The 21,001-nt window shown below is 37.1% G+C and overlaps 1 protein-coding gene and 1 pseudogene across 1 annotated transcript; one reads left to right on the forward strand and one right to left on the reverse strand.

The window, feature by feature from the left end:
- Positions 1-3,890: 3,890 nt before the first annotated feature.
- Positions 3,891-17,944, forward strand: LOC133315361 (putative phospholipid-transporting ATPase 9; annotated as a pseudogene).
- A 502-nt stretch (positions 17,945-18,446) lies between these two features.
- On the reverse strand, positions 18,447-20,578 carry LOC133315362 (probable xyloglucan 6-xylosyltransferase 5). Its single transcript, XM_061516966.1, has one exon. The coding sequence runs from the start codon at positions 20,341-20,343 to the stop codon at positions 18,985-18,987; it is 1,359 nt and encodes a 452-aa protein (XP_061372950.1). The 5' UTR covers positions 20,344-20,578; the 3' UTR covers positions 18,447-18,984.
- Positions 20,579-21,001: the final 423 nt, after the last annotated feature.

Consider the following 21,001-nt stretch of genomic DNA (forward strand, 5'->3'; position numbering starts at 1 on the left):
ATTATTATTATTTTATTGCAAATAAATAACTGTTCTACGTTTTGGAGGGACTTCATAAATTTCGATTATAGTTAAATAAATGACGCATATGCTTAATTTTTGTGATAATCAATTATGTCACTGCTTAATTAAATTGTAAATAAAATGGGTTGTTACATGTGATTAATTTAAATGTTGTTTTATATTATATAGTTGAGGATAATGGTTGAGTCATCATCTTCATCGGGATTTGAGTCGGATGTAGAGCCCACCGATCCCAGCATGTGGATCATACCTGGGCCGTACAGGTGGGAGGTCCTTCGAAAAAGGACGCAACAAGCTCATATTTCACAGCGAGTGTGGAATACAGAGCATGTAAGGAAAATTAAGACCAGGCGTGGGAAGCCACAAGGGGGGCACAAGGGGGGCCACCTACCGGTGCTATTCCGCAGGTTGTCGAAGAGTACCTTAGACAGGCGGGATTCATACATGTTGCCAGGATGCGATTTTGACACATTTGTTCAGAAATTTGTGTGAATTGACAGATGCTCGTCGAACTGACATGGGTGGTTGCCATATTCTCCTTCAAATTTGGGCATGGATACGATTCCCACCCATTGCTCCACCTCTTCCTCCTCATCCAGAGCCGGGCACACATTATGGATGCCGGTATGATTTATTTACTTCATTTGATTTCGATAATGTATGGTTGATAATGTATATACTAACTGTATACTTCTTGATTATGATTGATAATAAATGTTTCTGATTGACAGGTTTAATACTGTAGAAAAGTTTAAACCTCATGAGGTCACCCATTATCGGGCAACATTAGACACACTCTGTAGAGATGAGGTTAGGTGTTGGATACTTACAATGTTGTTATTTCTCTATGGGTTTTTTTTTTTTTTTTGTAACTCTATATATTGTTTCGCTCTTTATTTTGTAGGTGGTGTGGCAGCCATATATCGATTATGAGTGGCTTGACGTGACTCTAGAGCAGCAGTACCAGTGTGGGACAGACGGATACTGCCAGATAGGGATGCACGACATAGGCCATGGCCACCGTGGTCGTAGTTTCATTGCCATTTGGAGTATTCACTATGTTGTGGACTGTTTCATATTGTCATTATTTTGTTATTTTGTATTAGTTATGAGTGTAGCATGTTGTTATTTTGTGGACGCTACATTATTATATTATTTGGACTACACACTATGATTTATTATTTATGTTTTGTTTGTCGTCCTTTGTGCATTTATGTTACGGTAACTAATAGCATCAGTTACTTAATAATACAAGAATAAAAACATACATAAACGGAACGTAAAATGTCCGCCATAACGAACATTACAATCCATACAATAACATAATCAACAGCAAAATAATGACATAATATATATCTCAGTCGTTTCTCCCACGACTTGGACATCGCCGACGATTATGGCCGCGTTCCTTGCAAAGTCCACACCTGATACGGCTCTGGCTTGTCTCAACTTCATCCATCTCGTTGCGGATGCGAGTTGACTTTGGACGACCTTTTGCACGCAACATAGTAGAATCAGGAATAATCTTTGGACCACTAATATCAGGTATTGCTTCCTCGTTTCCGATTGGCTCCCACGGAAAAGAATAAGCCTCGACCAAGTTAGTTATCAAAAAGACGTCGTCAACGTAAGTGAACACACTCTGCCTAACACTTAACGCAGCAGCAACGACGTGACTACACGGATACTTAAATGCCTTAAACTTTCCACACTGACAGTATCTCTGTAGGAGGTTGACAGAATATGAACGCTCCCAACCTGCGTCAACCTCGAAGACAGTATGTTCAACATTGTATGCACGAACGTGGTGGCCTGTTGCATCTACCTGGTTCTTCTTGACCAATTCAACAACAACTTTGGAGTGACGATGAGCTGATTGAAGTTGTGCAATAGCATTTGTTCCTCTCTCAACAAAATATGCAACCAATCTACTATATGTATGCTTAACCAATGCTGTTTTAGGCATATTTCTGGCCCCCTTCAAAACCCTATTGACAGATTCAGTCAAATTTGTTGTCATATGACCGTACCTCCGTCCTTCAATATCGTAGGCGCGCGACCACTTTTCCTTAGGAATCGCATCAATCCACTCAGCAATTGCGGATTATAATTTTTTAATACAAACTTACTAATTCAGGTATTAAATCAGTTATCTATTCAGGTATATACAAATGGGATCAATTACCTTCATGGTGAATACCGAACGGGGCAGACGCAACATCATTCAACTGCGGCATTTGCGCGACGACTGATTGATGGAATATTGGGATTTGAGACGCACCCATCTCACGGGATTCATCTCCTTCTGAAGCACTAGCATCCTCCGCCAGAAGACGTTCTTCCATTGCCATATTTTCATCGTCGTCATCGTCATCTTCGTCGTGCATTTCCCAAGTCGGATCATTTTCATCTCCCTCAGAAAAGTTACCAACGGGAGACGCATGAGCTGCAGGAGAAGCTGGAAGACGGGGAGAATTTAAATAAACTGACCTCACCGGTAAGGGAGCATTCTCGGTTGCAGCGATATCGACATACAACTCTAGAAAATCTGTCCTTGACTGGTTGCAAAATTCTTCCATTGTCATCTCCAAGTCTTCATCGTCAAACACTTTTAAACTAATGTATTTATCACCTTGCCACACCCTTGTCGTGATCTCAGTGATACATTGGTTGTCTGGAAGACTTAACTTCTGATGAATTCTCTGATGCAGTTCGACAATGGTTGTGTTGCGTTGGATACGTGTCGGCCTTTTTTCACCTTCGAAGATGACACCTCGTCGACCTTCTACCTTCCTACCATTGTAATATAACACAACACGAACAGAATTATGATTTGAGCTCATTTTTAAATAGAATAAGAAATAAAATTCAAATACTAAATTAAAGATAAAAGAATGTTGGTGGAGAAGAGAGATATGAAGAGTGAGAGAAGAGGTGTGAATTGAATGGAAAGGGTGGGGAAATATATAGAGCACACATGTGAAGCCACTTTTGGGCGTCACATGTGACGCCCAAAAGTGACGTCACATTGTGCAGTAGATCTGTAATTTTTTACAAAACAGCATTAAATACGTAATTATTTAATTTAAATGTATTATTTTAATTTTTTTCCCGAGATTCGCATGCAAAAATCTTATTTGATTCATATGATAATATAAAAACTATTACATCAAATTAGATCCGTGACATTAAATTCTTTCTGTTTTTTAATGACTAATTTGATATCATTTTAAGGATTAATTTAACAGCAAAAGCGTAATATTAAAACACAATTTAATTTCATATATCCCCGTAATTAAAATATTGATTTTTTCTGCGATCAATGTAGATAAGTTATCTATATTAAATCTAAAATAATATTATTTTGGAACAGAAATCAAGATATTTTTATAATTATAATTTATTTTAAAGTTATAATAATCTTTTTTATTATAATTTTTTAATTTTTTAACTTAAAACAATATAGTGTTGGATTGAATATAGATATATTAAAACCAAAGTAAAAGCGTGCATCTAGTGTTGGATTGAATATAGATATATATTAAAACCAAAATAAAAGGGTGCATCTAGCTATAATCATAATGTAATTAAGAATATGAATATAGAGAAAAAAAAACCCAAAACTTTCATCTGTTTTTTTAAATGAAACTCATTACCTTCTCTTGGTGCTTGATTCTGCATACAGTTGTGCTGACAATTTTGTTGTCTCATTTTCTTTGTTCAAACAAAGAAGAGTCCTTTCCTTGAATAATAGTACGAGTTGCACAATTTTGAAATGCACGTACCTAATCACAACAACCACTTGTAAAATCCAAACAAGTTTCAGTTTTTTGGATATCTCCACTTTTCAAGCGAGATTTCAAATATATTCTCCCCAACAGTGTATAAATTGAATGCCGGCTTTTGTGGATTGTGCATAATCTTATGCGATCAACCTTTGCTTTTTACTCTTCAATCTCCTCCTTCTGTCCCTTTTGTTTCTCTCCCTTTTTTTTTTGTTAACTTAATTTTTCTTCGGTTTCTCTGTCATTCCTTGCTTATTAAATTACTGGGTCTTTGAATTTTTTTTTTTTAATTAATTTGTGACTTTATGGTGTTTGTGATAAAGCCAATGGGGTTCCGAGTTTTTGTGATTATGATGTTTTTGGTAGTTGACTTCAAAGTTAGAAACTTTCTAGGTAGTCTGGTTGGTCAACTTGCTTTTTAAGACTTGGGGGAAGTTTACGGGTTACCAATTTGGTTGTTAGTTTTGGAATTATTTCTGGGGTTTGGGAAAGTTAGCATCTTTTTAATTACTTTTTACCAATTGCAATAAAAACAAGAATGAGGGGTGGCAAGAGGATGAAGAGGAAGATTCATTTAAGCAAGATCTATTCATTTGCGTGTGGTAAAACAACTTTCAAGAGAGATCATTCACAGATTGGGGGTCATGGTTATTCCAGGGTTGTGTTCTGCAATGAACCAGATAGCTTTGAGGCACGGATTAGGAATTATGCAGATAATTCTGTTAGGTCCACAAAATATACTTTTGCCACTTTCTTGCCAAAGTCACTGTTTGAGCAGTTTAGGAGGGTAGCTAATTTCTATTTCTTGGTGGCTGGTATCTTAGCCTTCACAGCGCTTGCTCCTTATACAGCTGTCAGTGCTATCCTTCCTCTGTGTATCATCATTGGGGGAACTATGTTGAAAGAGGGTGTTGAAGATTGGCGTAGGAAAAAACAGGTATTGAGAATTTTGTTTTATGAAGTCAATTTCTTAACCTTTTTGTCTTCAACCCTGCAGCACAAGTGTGTAGATTTTAACTGAATCAGACTGGTCTTCTCTTCATAAATTTGATTTATAGTCTCTTATTATGTTTATGTTTACATTTTCTTTGCAACTCATAGTGTCTATTATACTATAGGACATATGGTATCCAATAGCTTGAAGAATATCTATAATTTTTACCAAGATTATGGAAGTGTTTTGTGAAGGATTCTATTTGGCTGTAGCTTTATTGAAATTGTGGACAGAAATGGAATGTCAATTCTCATGACCCATGACAGACAGCTTATGGAAGAATCTAGTTAGTTTATATGTTTAGATCATTGGTATGAGTTGTTTGGAAAAGGATGAAGTGCAATTACTAAGATGTTTGTTAACATATTCCAGTGTTTGCTAAAATAATCTCTCTGACTAAAAGATCAATTTCTTACTGGACTTGAAGAGTCTTAATAATTTGCTATAATGACATTATGGTCAGAAACATAAGAGCCCAAAAATATTTTGAGTTCGGTGCATATTTGGTTAGTTTTCATTTTTTTCCCCGTGTAATGAAATATATGAAAGAATTAAAATAATAGATCAATTGTTATATGTATATGAAGAAAGAAAAAAAAGCTAAAGCGGTAATCATTTAGCACTTCCCAACTAATTTGGGATAAATGTGATGCTGATGTTGTTGATGGTAATCATTTAGCACTATTTGATGACCAACGGGGGGCAAGAAAAAGGTTGGTGTTTATGGCAAGCTTTTATTTCAGGGTATATAATTTGGCTAATAGAATACTTCTGCAGGACATTGAGGTGAACAACAGAAGAGTTAAATTGCATAAAGGTAATGGCATTTTTGAATATACTGAGTGGAAGAATCTGAGGGTGGGTGATATAGTGAAGATAGAAAAGGATGAATTCTTCCCTGCTGACCTTCTACTGCTTTCATCCAGTTATGAGGATGCAGTCTGCTATGTTGAGACCATGAACTTGGACGGGGAGACAAATTTGAAGTTAAAACAAGGGTTGGGTGTAACTTCTTCCTTAAATGAGGACTTTAAATTCCGTGATTTTAATGCTTCCATCAAATGTGAAGACCCAAATGCAAATTTATACTCATTTATTGGGAGCATGGAGTTTGAAGAGCAAAAATATCCCCTTTCTGCTCAGCAACTTCTTCTGAGAGATTCTAAACTTCGTAATACAGATTACATATTCGGAGCAGTAATCTTTACCGGACATGACACAAAGGTTATTCAAAACGCCACTGATCCTCCTTCAAAAAGAAGCAAAATTGAGAAGAAGATGGATAAGATTATATACTTCTTGTTTTTTGTTTTATTTCTATGTGCATTTGTTGGATCTATTCTCTTTGGCATTGCAACTAAAGACGACCTGGACAATGGGTTGATAAAAAGATGGTATCTAAGACCAGATGATTCCACAATTTTCTTCGATCCGAAAAGAGCAGCTGCAGCTGCTATATTTCACTTTTTGACAGTTTTAATGTTATATAGCTTCTTCATTCCCATCTCCTTGTATTTTTCAATAGAAATTGTCAAAGTCGTTCAGAGCATCTTCATCAATCAAGATATCCATATGTACTATGAAGAAGGAAACAAACCAGCTCATGCCCGTACTTCAAACTTGAATGAGGAACTTGGTCAAGTTGACACAATACTTTCAGATAAAACTGGAACTCTGACCTGCAACTCGATGGAGTTCATCAAATGTTCCATTGCTGGGATAGCTTATGGCTGTGGTGTTACAGAGGTTGAGCAAGCTGTGGGTGGAAGTAATGGTTCACCTTTTATTCATGGGCATGTTAATGGGTCAGAATCAGAAATAAGGGAATCTCCTCATAGAAAAGAACCTATCAAAGGTTTTAACTTTATAGATGAAAGGATAATGAATGGAAACTGGGTTAACGAGCCTCATGCAGATGTTATCCAGAATTTTTTTCGCTTATTGGCAGTCTGTCATACCGCCATACCAGAAGTTGATGAAGACACAGGAAATATCTCATATGAGGCTGAATCTCCGGATGAAGCAGCATTTGTGATTGCTGCAAGAGAAGTTGGTTTTAAATTCTACAAAAGGACTCAGGCTAGTCTATCAATATATGAGTTGGATCCAATTTCTGGCAATAAAGCTGAAAGGTCAGCTTTTTTCAATTGCTTTGTCTCTTTATTAACTTGAGATTTAGACTGCTGCATTTTCATTGTTAATCAACATGCAAAATTTTAGGATGAATCCTCATTGAGAAAGGCACATGCAATCACATAGTAACTTATGTTTTGACTACAAAAGTTAATTTTCAAATAAGAAAATTTGGAAGTAGCAACTTTACATTCTGCTTCTGGTCTAATCAATAGCTGCACAGCGACGTGTAGTCAGATATTGATACCTTTCAACCCTTCTGGATTGGCCAGCCAACTATTTTTAAGCTGTTTATAGCATAGGTGAATTTGTATCTTGGCTTATGTAAAGAACCAATTCAACCCAAAAGCTTAAGTTATTGGGTGAGGCTACATTAATGGTTTTTATATATCTCATCACGCCCCCTCACACGAGAGCCCACTGGGCTTGAAGGATGGACAATGCACAGGCCCACCTACCTGTGCGAAGAAAGAAATTCCATTAGAAAGAAAGTGGGGAGCGGTGAGGATCAAACCCGAGACACGAGACTCTGATACCATGTAAAGAACCAATTCAACCCAAAAGCTTAAGCTATTGGGTGAGGCTACATTAATGGTTTTTATATATCTCAACAGCTTACATATGTGGATCCTAAAGTCTTGGCTTCCTCAAATGCGACCTAGAATCTAATTGATGCTTTTTGTACAAACGTGATTTGTGAATTGCTTGAGGAAATCCTCAGAATCACCTTCTATTTATGCATGGATTTACAATCTCTAATAATAGGGAACTAGGAATTTACAATCTCTATTATTAGGAAATTAAGAAGATAAGGAAACTATGTAACTAGAACCCAATTAATTCATTAACTTGAATTCTAAGAATAAAGGCATTGATGATTTGTGGAGTCTCATCCCACACAACCACTATCCTCCATTCCTAGACAATGATTATGGTATTTATCGCATGGTCAAAGTCATGCATGAATTTTCCAATATTCTACACAACCCACAAGATCAATTTATGAGTGGCCAATTCATAAAATAAAAGCAAGAGCAGTGATAAACACTCAATTGAATAAGAAATTTATATTAAAAAAAATAAGAATCCAAATACAGGGTCATTCAAACCAAGCTACATCTTCACCCTAGCAAAGAAGGAATTTAGCTACTTATAGTAATGAAAACACAAAGCAAATTAGTAGATGAAAGACACATCATGAATTAATCCTAAGAAAGGACTCCTAATGTCTCTATTGGTGATATCCTCTTATTAGCCTTCAAAGTAGATCTTTGTCTCTAAGCTTCCTCCCTTTGGACTTCTCTAGTTGTATACTTCCAATCTAAGCAAGAACTCCTCCTATGACAGTTGTTGGTCTGACGACTTCATGTCTTCCCTTTGATATTCTCTTATTATTTATAGATTAGGTTTAAGATTCTAGTTTCCTATTATATTTGGTCTTCTAGAATCCTGCTAAATCTTTAATTCTTGGTTAGAATTCCAATTCCAATGAGAATCTTTTAGATTTGGGTCAATTTGGCTTTGGATAAATTGATCTTATGTTTAAAACTTGCCCAAATTGATCTAAAATAGTCAAGATTACACCTGAAAATAAGGAAACCATAAAATTTACATTGAAGACAAAAAATACTAAATCCAAATAAAGTCAATCAGAATAAAAAAAATAAAGTAAAAATCTTAATAATTAAAGCCTACAATGTGTATAATTTTGCAACACATCGCCAGACCCAGGGACAAGCGGTAACATGTCACGAGGCTTGGTGAGTGATGGAGAGCGGAAACACATATGACTTGGCTCTTGGAAAAAGTAGGCTTGGTAGTTATCTTGGTCTAGGTGATGAGCTGTAACATGGTGGTTAAGACGTGACTTAATTTGGTGAGAGTAGAGTTGGTCATACACAGCTTTGTAAAAAGTGGGCTTGCTGCTCGGGGAAAGAACATTCATCATTGAATCAATGGGAAAGAATTCTGACTCACTTGAGGGGGAGGTTGTTGAGAAATCAAGTGTAAGTGCATTGTGGGTGTGAGTGAAGAAGTCTCATATTAGATAGGAATGGACAAGGTGAAGACCATATAAAGTGGAAGGACCCATTAACCCAATGTTTAAGGTGGTGTTTGGTTGGGAGCTTTTCAGCGGATATCTATCTTTCTCAAGTATGGCTTTTAGAAATACCATGTTTGTTTCAACGTTTTTCACCAAAAACCCATCTATCCAATTTGTCTGGATTTATGAGAAACATAGATATCCGCACTATTTAGAAACCCAATTTGAAGGTGGGTTTTTCGGAAAACCGGTTATCTGGCTTTTAATGCACTGTTGATTTCAAAAAGTTACCTAATTTTCCCAGTAAAGTTTTTCCCCACCAAACAACTTTTTTTTACATTTTTCTACCTATCTCACTTTATCTATCTTTCCAATCATTTCTCTATCTATCTCATTTCCCTACTATTCTAAAAAAATTTCCTGAACCAAACGCCCCCTAAGGTTTTGGATTGAGATGGTTAGGCCCACTGGCGTGGTTCCTCGATAAGTCCATTGAAACAAATCTCTCCAGTGTTTTGGACTTCGTTTGATGGCCCAACATATTTCACCTTGTACACGCTAACTTATGCATATGTGATTCTTAAAAAACATATTATTCCTAATTCGGTTATTGATTACAGCTACTGCATTTTCAAATTTACTTTCTTGTCAAATACTGCTGAATGGATCAGATGTAAGAAACTAATTTCATTTTGCAGAATGTACGAGCTTCTCAATGTTTTAGAATTCAATAGTTCAAGGAAGCGAATGTCGGTGATAGTAAAAGATGAAGAAGGGAGAATTTTGTTACTGTGTAAAGGTGCTGACAGGTTTGTGACCAAATAGCTTATTGCCTTCATTATTTTGGAGTTCTTACCTATGCATTTAAACTATTGACTTGCCTTAAATCATATTTTCATGCAGTGTCATGTTTGAAAGGCTTGCCAAGAATGGGAGGGTGTTTGAAGGGAAAACTTTGGAACATGTTCAAGAATATGCTGATGCTGGTCTAAGGACCCTGATACTGGCCTATCGTGAACTTGATGAAGAAGAATACAAGGAGTTTGATAATAAAATTTCTGAATTAAAAAATTTAGTGACTGCAGATCAGGAAACACTGATTGAAGAAGTATCAGATAAGATTGAGAGGAATCTAATCCTTTTGGGTGCCACTGCTGTAGAAGACAAGCTCCAAAATGGGGTAGTTTAGAAAAAAAAAGTTTCACATGAAGATTTATCCATTGGAATATGACTTGAAATTATGCCTAACTATATTGTTTTCCTAGGTTTCTGATTGTATTGACAAGCTTGCCCAAGCTGGAATTAAGATTTGGGTTTTGACCGGGGATAAAATGGAGACTGCCGTCAATATTGGGTACAATATTATGATTATGCCTTTTTTATGTTGGGTATGCGTGATAATTACTTTTCAAGATGTTTGACATAAATATGCAAATGCAGTTTTTCTTGTAGATTGCTTAGACAAGGAATGAAACAGATTATAATTCATTTGGAGGCTCCAGAAACTCAAGCATTGGAGAAGGCTGGAGACAAGATGGCTATTGCCAAGGTAAAATAAATTTCAGCCTTCAATCTAGTTTTATATACAATGATGTCATTTTCGTATTAAGTATTCTATGTAGTTTCAGCGAGCATGTTAACAAAATGGTTCGCTTAAAACATTTCAATATCCCCGTAGGATCTTCTTACATGGAGTTGACATTGGGGTTGAATAGGCTTTGCAATGCTCTTACAGTTTGTTGAAATATATAAAATCATTAATGTAGCCTCACCTAACAGCTTAAACTTTTGGGTTGAATTGGTTCTTTACATGGTATCAGAGCTTTGGTGTATAGGGTTCGATCCTCACCGCCCCCCCACTTTCTTTCTAGTGGAATTTCTTTTTTCACACAGGTAGGTGGGTCTGTGCATCGTCCACCCTTCAAGCCCAGTGGGCTCTCTTGTGAGGGGGCATGTTGAGATATATAAAATCATTAATGTAGCCTCACCCAACAGCTTAAGCTTTTGGGCTGAATTGGTTCTTTACACAATTTGAACTATAAAAAAATCATTCCCCGTTAAACCCGACTAGCGAGTGTGGGGTGGAGGCAATCTTTGTACGCAGCCTTACCCTTGCATAATTGCAAAGAGGCTGTTTCTGAATTCAAACCTATGACATGATCTTTCAGTCATGAAAGAACAACTTTACCACTGCTCCGGTTCGCCTCCTTTCGTACAATTTGAACTATATTTTATGGATTCTTCCATTCTGGTTTTGTGAATAAAGCATCTTGGTAGAGTGATATTAAAAATTCTAACTGCATTTGTATGGCATTTTTCACTTTTATTTCAAAAAATGCAAGAAAGACAATTCATGCATGTATGCTTCACTTATATGCTGTTGCTTAGTTTGTTTAACCTCTGCCATAATATTTTTTATTATTCTACCCAGAAGAATAAATGAAAATAGGGTGAGAGTTAGTTAGACGGTTGGATATCTATTAGATAGGTGATATATATTGGCTAGTTATAGTCAAAATCTACCAGGAGATAAATAGTAGAAATTGTATAGGAAATAGGATTCAAGAATTTATATGTGAGAATTGTGAAAGAGGCAACTCTTTGTGAAGGGGAAACCTTTGGGGGGAGAATCTCTCTCCTTCGTTCTGTTTGTGTTTCAATCATCCATCAGAATTGTTCCTTTTCCTTTCTATTTTCCACATCTTTTCTCTATTCTTGTTGGTTCATAATAATTGGTTCAATCGGCTGGATTTGTCGGAGGAGCAATGGAGCATAGGATGGAGGGTTTGGAGTGTTCAATGAAATTTTTGAAGAAAACCGTCAGTGACCACAATGTATAGTTGCAATAGTTGAATATCGTTATAGCAAAATTAAGGAAGAATCTTGTGGGGATGGAGGGAATTTGATACAGACCTTCTACTCAGATTACTAGAAGTAAGAACAATAACAGATATTCTTGGCCTGTATAACATCAGTTTTTCATATAGTCTTCAAGGGACAATTACAATAACAACAAACAGAAACAATTTCAATAACAAAGACATTACAATGAACATGAAAACAATTAACTATGTAGAAAATGTAAAAGATAGGTGTGAGACAATTTTAGAGGTCTCACTCTCTCCCAATCCCCAAAGGGCACATTCAATACTCAGATTCCCGATGCCTCAAAATAGTCTTTCCCCTTCTATATGTCCCAGCCTTCGTGTGATGCTAAAAAAGTGACCCCAACCAACTTAATGCTGAGTCAGCACCTGTAATTGGCAACAATCCCATGTGCTTCTTCCTCTCATACACCTTCCCAAACTTTCTACTTGGCAGGATTGTATGAGAATTTCAGCCCGCTTAGACAAATGGATGAAGAAATAAGGGATTAGCCTTGATGATGAGGATGATGCACCCCTAAATCAAGAACTCACCACCTCGTTGTCATTCGGTTGGAAAGAGAGATGGAATTTGCGATAGAGGAATATAAGCAATGGGCAAGAAGGGGTGGAATAGCCCAAATTCAACAACAATAACCCACAAGGTTGGGTTGTTTGGGCGGAAAAAATTTGAGGTGCACTAGACGAAAGACCCAGAGAAAGTTCAACTCACATTCATAAGCATGGAGAGAATGGCCATGCATTGGATTAGATTTATGTATGTATGTATTCGTTACTTCCCTTTGGGGTAGCAGCCTAAGGGACGAAGCAAAAGTCTCTTGGAAATAATTGCATGTATGGACTTTCCTTGGATATAACCCGACGGGGTTTTCCTTGGGGTTTGATTACTAGGAAACGAAGAAGAAGTTTCATAAAAGGACCATACCTGTCACTATAGGAACTTTCGTTGGAAGAAGCAAAATTCCTTTGGATTTGATTCCTATAAGGAGAAGTAAAAGTCTCATGGAAGTTCCAACATATATGAGATGATGTATGTATACTATGTTAAGATATTATGCATGTACAGAAAGTTAATTATAGGGTAGAGTGATCCTCCAAAGACCTTTAGTTTACTGAGATTTTTATCTCACCCCGTGTTGTGGGGAATACATTTCAGGTACCTCCACAGATGGAGAGGGAGTTTCACTTGGCAAGAGGCCAGTGTAGAGCCTGACATATAGCATGATGATCTCTGTTTACGTTTTGATGTATATGTATTAATGTATGTATGTAGACAGATTTTTGGAAAGATTCCATGGTTATGTATTTTGAGGCCCAAAGGATGGCTATATGTATTTAGCATGATTCAAATGTTGCATATTTGTTTAGGGCACAATGTATATGGATCATGTAATCTAATGTTATAGATGACATTTATGTTCAAGACACTATGATGATGTAATTTGGATATTTATGTTGAAATGTATGTTATGGTAATGAGATATTCACAACGATGAATGAATGTATTGATATTACAAGATGTAGAAATGTCTGTGTTGCTTGAGAAGCAAGTCATGTAAATGAAAGCCTAAGCAAACAGATTGCTAGGTGATTGGATGTCTACGATGATATGTATCATAGAATGGTTAAGGTATATGATAAAGTTATGGTTGAGACCTTAATTTAGAGATGATTTCTTTAAACTTATAATGGCTTACAAAAGAGGATTGTGTCATTATGGCCCCCATGCAAGATGTAAGTCATGAGGTTTGGTCTATGAGATTAAGACTTAGAAAATAATGCATGTTAATTTTTAACTTGTAATGCAAGTAATGCAATATGACATGGCTTGGAGCCTAAGTTATTGATATGCTAAGAAAAATGCAAGAAGTGTTGAATCTATTTATGCTGGTCCTAGATGTGCCAAGCATGTCAATTAGGTACAAGTTATAGGGTAGATTTCCCCAAAGTTAGAGTGCAACCCGTAGGGAACCATTTTTTGTTCTGGGAAGCCTAAAGCGCACATTAGAGCGCTAAAGTGTGCTCCCGATATGGAGAACTGTGTGCTAAAAACGCGCTAATTAATTTGGAGGCAGTAGCTACCCACCTCAAATGCTAAAGTGCGAAAAAAGAGGGCACTAAAGTGTGTTGCTAAAGGAAGAAAATACTTGTTGTGCGTGCTAACACGCCCTAGAGCGAGCTATAGCGCAAAGCATGGGAAAATTTACGTGTAGTAGTGCGCTCAAAGGCATTAAAGCGTGTTGCACTAGACACAAGATAATGAGTTATACACCATGCTAGTCTATGGGGGCTTCATGATTGATGGTATTAATTCAATGTAATATGTTTCCGCATAAAGTGTTATGATTACGTATTTGAATTATGTGAGTACGGAATTAATGTTTCAGCAGAAAAAAATAATAGAAAAAGTTTATCCATAATTTTAATTCAACCACTGTGATTGTAACTGCGCTTAATATCATATGTGTAAAGAACCAATTCAACCCAAAAGCTTAAACTGTTGGGTGAGGCTACATTAATGGTTTTATGTATCTCGACATGCCCCCTCACACGAGAGCCCATTGGGCTTAAAGGGTGGACAATGCACAGGCCCACCTACCTGTGAGAAGAAAGAAATTCCACTAGAAAGAAAGTGGGGGGCGACGATGATCGACCAAGTCAACCCAAAAGCTTAAGCTGTTGGGTGAGGCTACATTAATGGTTTTATATATCTCAACAATATGCAATGTTAACAAACCGATCTGGAACGGGGTGTCACAGGGACAAGGTTGAACTTCAAGTGGATGGTATTAATAGGACCCATGAGAATGGGGTGAGAGTTAGACGGTTGGATATCTATTTGTTAGTGCTAATAATATAAACTATTAAAAAGGCTTTCAACCAATACTTTTTGGGTTAAAATGGTTCTTTACATGATATCAGAGTTTCAGTAATCACAAGGTCACGTGTTCGATTCTCACCATCCTCTACTTTCTAGTAGAATTAAAATAAGCACAAGGTAAACCAACAATTGGGCTTGTGTAATATCCTCGCTTCAAACCCAAAGGGCTCTTGCGTGAGGGGGTATGTTAGAGAATAATATAAATCATTAAAAAGGCCCTCACCCAATACCTTAAGGTTTTGGGTTTAATTGGTTCTTTATAGTTAGGTAATTTTTAGCTGTTAGGTTATATAGTCAAAATCTATCAAGGGCATAAATAGCATAAATTGTATAGGAGGTAGCATTTGAGAATTTAGATGTGAAAATTTTGAAAGAGGCAACTCTTTGTGAAAGGGAAACCATTCTCTCTCCTTTATTGTTTGTGTTTCAGGCATCAATAAGAATTTTTCCTTTTCCTATCTATCTTCAATACCTTTTTCTCTATTCTAATTTGCTGGTTCATAGCATATTCTTTTTTTTTTCGTTATTTTTCCATTTAAAACTTTTCTGTCTCTTTTGGAAGAGATCGCTTGGTGTCTAAGTATCTTAGTGAAAATTTACAATTAAAAATTAGAGTGCTGATATTTTTATGCTGATTCATGTTTAAGGCATCAAGGGAAAGTGTTCGCCATCAGATATCTAATGGTGCTCAACTGCTTTCTGCATCCAGAGGGATCTCTCAACAGGCATTTGCTCTGATAATTGATGGAAAATCACTTGCTTATGCTCTAGAGGATAATATGAAGAACATGTTTCTAGAGCTTGCAATTCGTTGTGCATCTGTTATCTGCTGTCGCTCATCACCAAAGCAGAAGGCACTGGTATGTTTTAAGCTTATTCCATGTTTCTCCCCACTATTCGACATCATGTCCTCTCTTTTTTTTGGCTGATTCTGATAATAATTCTGGTTAGCTTTTAAAATCATTTTCTTTTAATTGGTTCCTCTCTTAAAAGGTTACTAGACTGGTCAAATCTGGAACTGGTAAAACAACATTAGCTATTGGTGATGGAGCTAATGATATGGGAATGCTTCAAGAAGCAGATGTTGGGGTTGGAATCAGTGGTGTTGAAGGCATGCAGGTACTCAAAAAATTGACAAACTTTTCATTTTGTTTTTTGTTTTTCTTTAATTGATTTTCACTTCCATAACCTGTTTAATTTCAACTTCTTATCTATCTCACCTAGGCCGTTATGTCTAGTGATATTGCAATTGCGCAGTTCCGGTATTTGGAACGATTACTTCTTGTACACGGACATTGGTGTTACCGTAGGATGTCATCAATGGTATTGCCACTCATACTGGATCTCAACATTCTATTGATTTAGGCCCTGAAAGATGATCTGATCTGAAACCTTTAGTATTTATATTAACTTGTTCATTCTTTCGACAGATATGCTATTTTTTCTACAAGAATATCACATTTGGCTTCACTCTATTCTTATATGAGGCGTATGCATCATTCTCTGGACAGCCTGCATACAATGACTGGTTTTTGTCTCTCTACAGTATCCTCTTTTCATCACTTCCAGTGGTAGCCCTTGGGGTCCTTGATCAGGATGTATCTTCCAGGTACTGCTTGAAGGTAAGCTTAATGTTCCACATCTAATATGTTGTCATTTTCGTATTAATAATTGACAAATTGAAAATTTCACTATCGTCCTGTAATAAATAGCATGCTGGTTTATGAAAAAAATGAGAGAACCCACCAAAAAAAAAAATATTCCTTACTTTATACGATTACATGTGTAAAGAACCAATATAACTTAAAAGCTTGGGTTATTAGGTGAAGATACTTTTGTTAATTTTATATTATATTATTCTTTAATACACCCTCTCGCACCAAGAGTCTTGTAGGATTGAAGCATGGAAAATCCTTAGGCCTACCACACTATAAGCCTATTTTTTTAGGGTTTGAAATATGGACTTTTAAAATTCAAGCTCACCACACTAAGAGCCCTTTTTAGGGTTTGAGACACGGAAATTAAACTTTTTATTAGAAGAATGAGAACGGTATGAATTGAAGTCTAAACCCCAATCGTAGAAGCTCTGATTCCGTGTGAAGAGGGAATTTGTGAAATGCTTGAGGAATGCCTCATCAGTATCATTCAATTGATATACAAGGATTTGCAATCACTAATATCAGGAAACCAAACCAAATCAAAACTGAAATATTTAGAAAACTTCCTATTTTACTTATTTCCATAAATAGAAGATATTATCTAGATATTATTCAACAACATCAGTCGTACATTATACCTTGTTATTTCTGTTTAATGTGGCAGTTTCCAATGTTATACCAAGAAGGCGTACAAAATGTCCTCTTTAGCTGGCGTCGCATACTCAGCTGGATGCTTAACGGGTTTATTAGTGCCATAATGATATTCTTCTTGTGCACAAAAGCAATGAAGCTTCAGGCCTTTGATAAAGAGGGAAGAACAGCTGGAAGGGACATGTTGGGAGCAGCAATGTATACTTGCATTGTTTGGGTGGTAAACTTGCAGATGGTAGTTTCTATAAGTTACTTAACCTTGATACAACATATTTTCATCTGGGGTTCCGTTGCACTTTGGCATCTTTTCCTCTTGGTATATGGATCAATGCCTCCAAAGATTTCTAAAAATGCTTACAAAATCTTCATTGAAACTCTCGCTCCATCTCCTTCCTTTTGGACTCTGACATTATTTGTGGTGATCTCAGCACTTATACCATACTTCTCATGCTCAGCAATTCAGATGCGGTTCTTTCCCATGTATCACCAAAAGATACAATGGATAAGGTATGAGGGGAAGAAGAACAATGATCCTGAATAGAAAATACTGGGATATAGTGAGGCAAAAATCATTGAGGCCAACAACTGTGGGTTTAACAGCATACATTGCAGCCAAGGGGTAACCACAGTAAAGACAGAACTAATAACATAGATGATGTATATATTTTTACATGTTCGTTATTTATGTAAAGGATGTTTTGTAGAGTTACAACTATTTAGATTGGGAAACATTATATACTGAGTGTGTTCTATTCTGGAGATTGAGGTGGGAACTGTTGAGATTGAGAGATAGGGTGTGTTCTATTCAGTTCAATATACTGAGATTTTAGTTGAGAATTGTAATCTATGCTACAATGTCCATGACATGTCTTATTTATTTATTTATTTTTGAAGCACATAATATTATAAAGTCAGTGTCTTAACTAATTTGAATCGAACCAAGTAAGAGGGCAAGTTCTCTCTGTATTTTCTCCATTTACAAGAGTCGAATACAATTAAAAAAAATATTGAACTTTATCATTGGGGCCAAGTATCCGGGTTATGTAACATAACTAATTTGAATTATTATCAGGAATGTAGTGATTTCTAGAAAGCTAGTGTTAGCTTGTTGGTACTCGAAATTGTTGAGTATGCATGTTTCTTGATGGTGTCAATAGAGAAATAGACGAAGTTAAAGAAATTTTAGGCAAAAAGCCCCAATATGACAGGAGTTTTTCTCCAAAGTAAAGAGAGAGGAAGCATGAAGGAATATCATAATCAAAAGACAACATAAAGAATAAGAGGGCCCAATCTTATTGGAATCCAAAAGACCAGATTCTGATAAAGGGTTTTTTTTTTTTTTTGAAAAAAAAAAAAAACCATTGTGTGAATACTCGGGAAACATGGTGGAAAATCTATGGTAAACCTATAAATTGGAGAGAAAGGGAGAAACTCGTGCATTACAGGTCTGCTGAAATACTCACTTGAGCTGACAATTTCACATTAGCTCTGCTGCAAATCATATCTTTATTTCCTTTGCCTTCGGATGGGAACATAATAAACATTTAACTGTGCTAGTAAACATAGAAACAGAAACAGAAAATGAACTGGCAGCCGCTCATGTTACATCAATTTCATTAATTCAATGGGACATGATGGAAGTATATTAGGTTGATGAATTCACTCCCAAGAAGAGAAAATACAACGGGTGCTCAGTATACAGCAGATCAGTAAATAAGATTTTGTTTACTGATTTACTCAAACATGACATACAGAAGATAACTTATGAAAGAATTTTATCCTATAACGTTCTCAAAGACTTTACTAACACAAGAACAGAACAAACGGAAGTTACACGTGAACTGTCTCCAAATCAAATTCCACTCCTAATCATTTTCCTATGACATCGCAATTAACCATGTTTCTTGTTTTTTTTTTTCTCACCAGTCACTAGCTTTTTGTTTCACTGCTCCCTGAAGGTTGCCTTCGTATATCAAACTGGTCTACAAACTCTAAAGGATTAACTGTCTCATTTCTGATCCTTTTGATTTTAGGGCTTAACAAGCCACGGTGCCTAAACCCATAAAGCTTGAGCACCTGATTATCTGCAAAATTGAAAGCCCTCTCCATGCTACCGAGGCACCTCTCCACAGGGTAATCACCATAGCTCCCACATGGCTTACAGCCCACAAAATGTGTAACAAACGGCCACCTCTCATCTCCCAAACCCGGATGAAACTTCTCCATCATCTCTTCGTACCGATCAACCAACCCAGCCCAATAACCGTGCAAATAGTAAGAATTCTCAAGAAACACCTTATTCATCCATTGTTCCTTCTTGGACAACAACAAATATATCAATGCAGATTGATCATCCGCCTCAAAAGCCGGTCGTCCCTTGAGATTCGCCGTCAAAACCTTGCCGGCCTCCTCGCGAATCGGACCCTTAGGGCCCATGGGAGCCCAATCATCAAGCAAATCCAATGACCACTGGCAATTCCTAAACAGAAAGCTTCCAGTATTCACAGCAATCCAAGACTTCTGCTCAAACAACAAATCAGGGTAACCATGAAGAACAAGGTTATAGTTATCATACTTAGACAAGGGAAGCTCAAACACCATGTCAGTGAAGAATGCATCACTATCCATCCACCAAATCCACTCAACCTCAGGGTGAGACAACATGAGTCTCCGAATCATGGGCAATTTGGCCCAATAACCAGCAAGTTCCATATCCAAATGAGCCAAATTATACACAATTTCAATGCCATGCAATCTACAATAATCAATCTTGTTCTTAATGGACTTCAACAAGTAATGATCACCAATTGGGTTATCACAGGGTTTGGGAGGTGACCCAGTTAGAAGCAAGATTCGAGCTTTACCTTTGATGAAATTGGGGTATTCAGGGTTCTGATCAAGCCAAGCCTTGCGCTCTTGGTCCCAGTTTTGGATCTTGGGGCCGAGGGTGTAGGTGGCATTAGGGTTCAGGAATGTCTCGTCCGGATCGGAGGGGTCGGCGTCGGATCGGATCTCGGCGAGGATCCGATTCGTTTCCTCGACGATGTTCTGGTTGACTGCGTCAGCCTCGGAGGTTCCGAGGTTGACGCCGATGGTGCCGCGGAGGACGAGGATGGTGACGAAGCCGCAGAGGATGGTGATCTTTATGTTGTTGAATGTCTTGTGGATCTGCCGGCCACGTGGCAGGGACGATAATGCGCCGCCGCGGGCTCTGGTGGTTGTTGTGGTGGTGGTTGGCAAGCCGGCGCTGTTTGTTCTCTTCTGAGCTGAGAGGTTCTCTTGCCCCATCTCTCTCTCTCTCTCTCTCTCTCACACACACACACACTCACACTGTTTCTCTCTCTCGCTGGAATAAGAAGAATGAATGGGGGAGTGGAGGGGAGGCAGGTTAGCTAAGGGCTAATGTTGGATGGTTATGGTGATGGAAATTGGAGAGAGTGTGGGTGAGGGAGGGAGGGAGCCTTTGAGATGGAGGTACAGGGACAACATCTCCTTGTGGTAGGGTGCTCCTGTATAAACTCGATTCTCGAGAGCACTTAGAAAGACATGTGTCCCACACCGACTTTCTAGGGTTTTTATTTATTTTCCTTTTTACAATTTTTTTCGTTGGGGCATGGTGAATTTATATGGATGTTTTAATTACATTTTTTTGTCCATGTTATCATTTAGCGAGTACTGGGCAGAGGGGAATTTTTTTAATTCCTGGACATCGTAATTTTCAGAAATATTATTTTTTAGAAATATTATCAAAAAAAATTATTTAGTAGATAAAATATTATCAAGAATATTGACTCAAATTTTTTGATTATATATTTAGTTGATTATTAAATATTGCTGAAGATATTCGGTGAATTTACAAAACTAACCCATCTCTCTTTCTCTCTCACACACACCAGTTATGGTGCCACTTGTTTTTGGCCCTGGTAGGTGATCATAAGCTCATAAA

This window comes from Gastrolobium bilobum, unplaced genomic scaffold, assembly GCF_033153095.1.
Source record: "Gastrolobium bilobum isolate Gb01-03AN ecotype WA unplaced genomic scaffold, APGP_CSIRO_Gbil_v1 utg11851, whole genome shotgun sequence".
NCBI lineage: Eukaryota > Viridiplantae > Streptophyta > Magnoliopsida > Fabales > Fabaceae > Gastrolobium > Gastrolobium bilobum.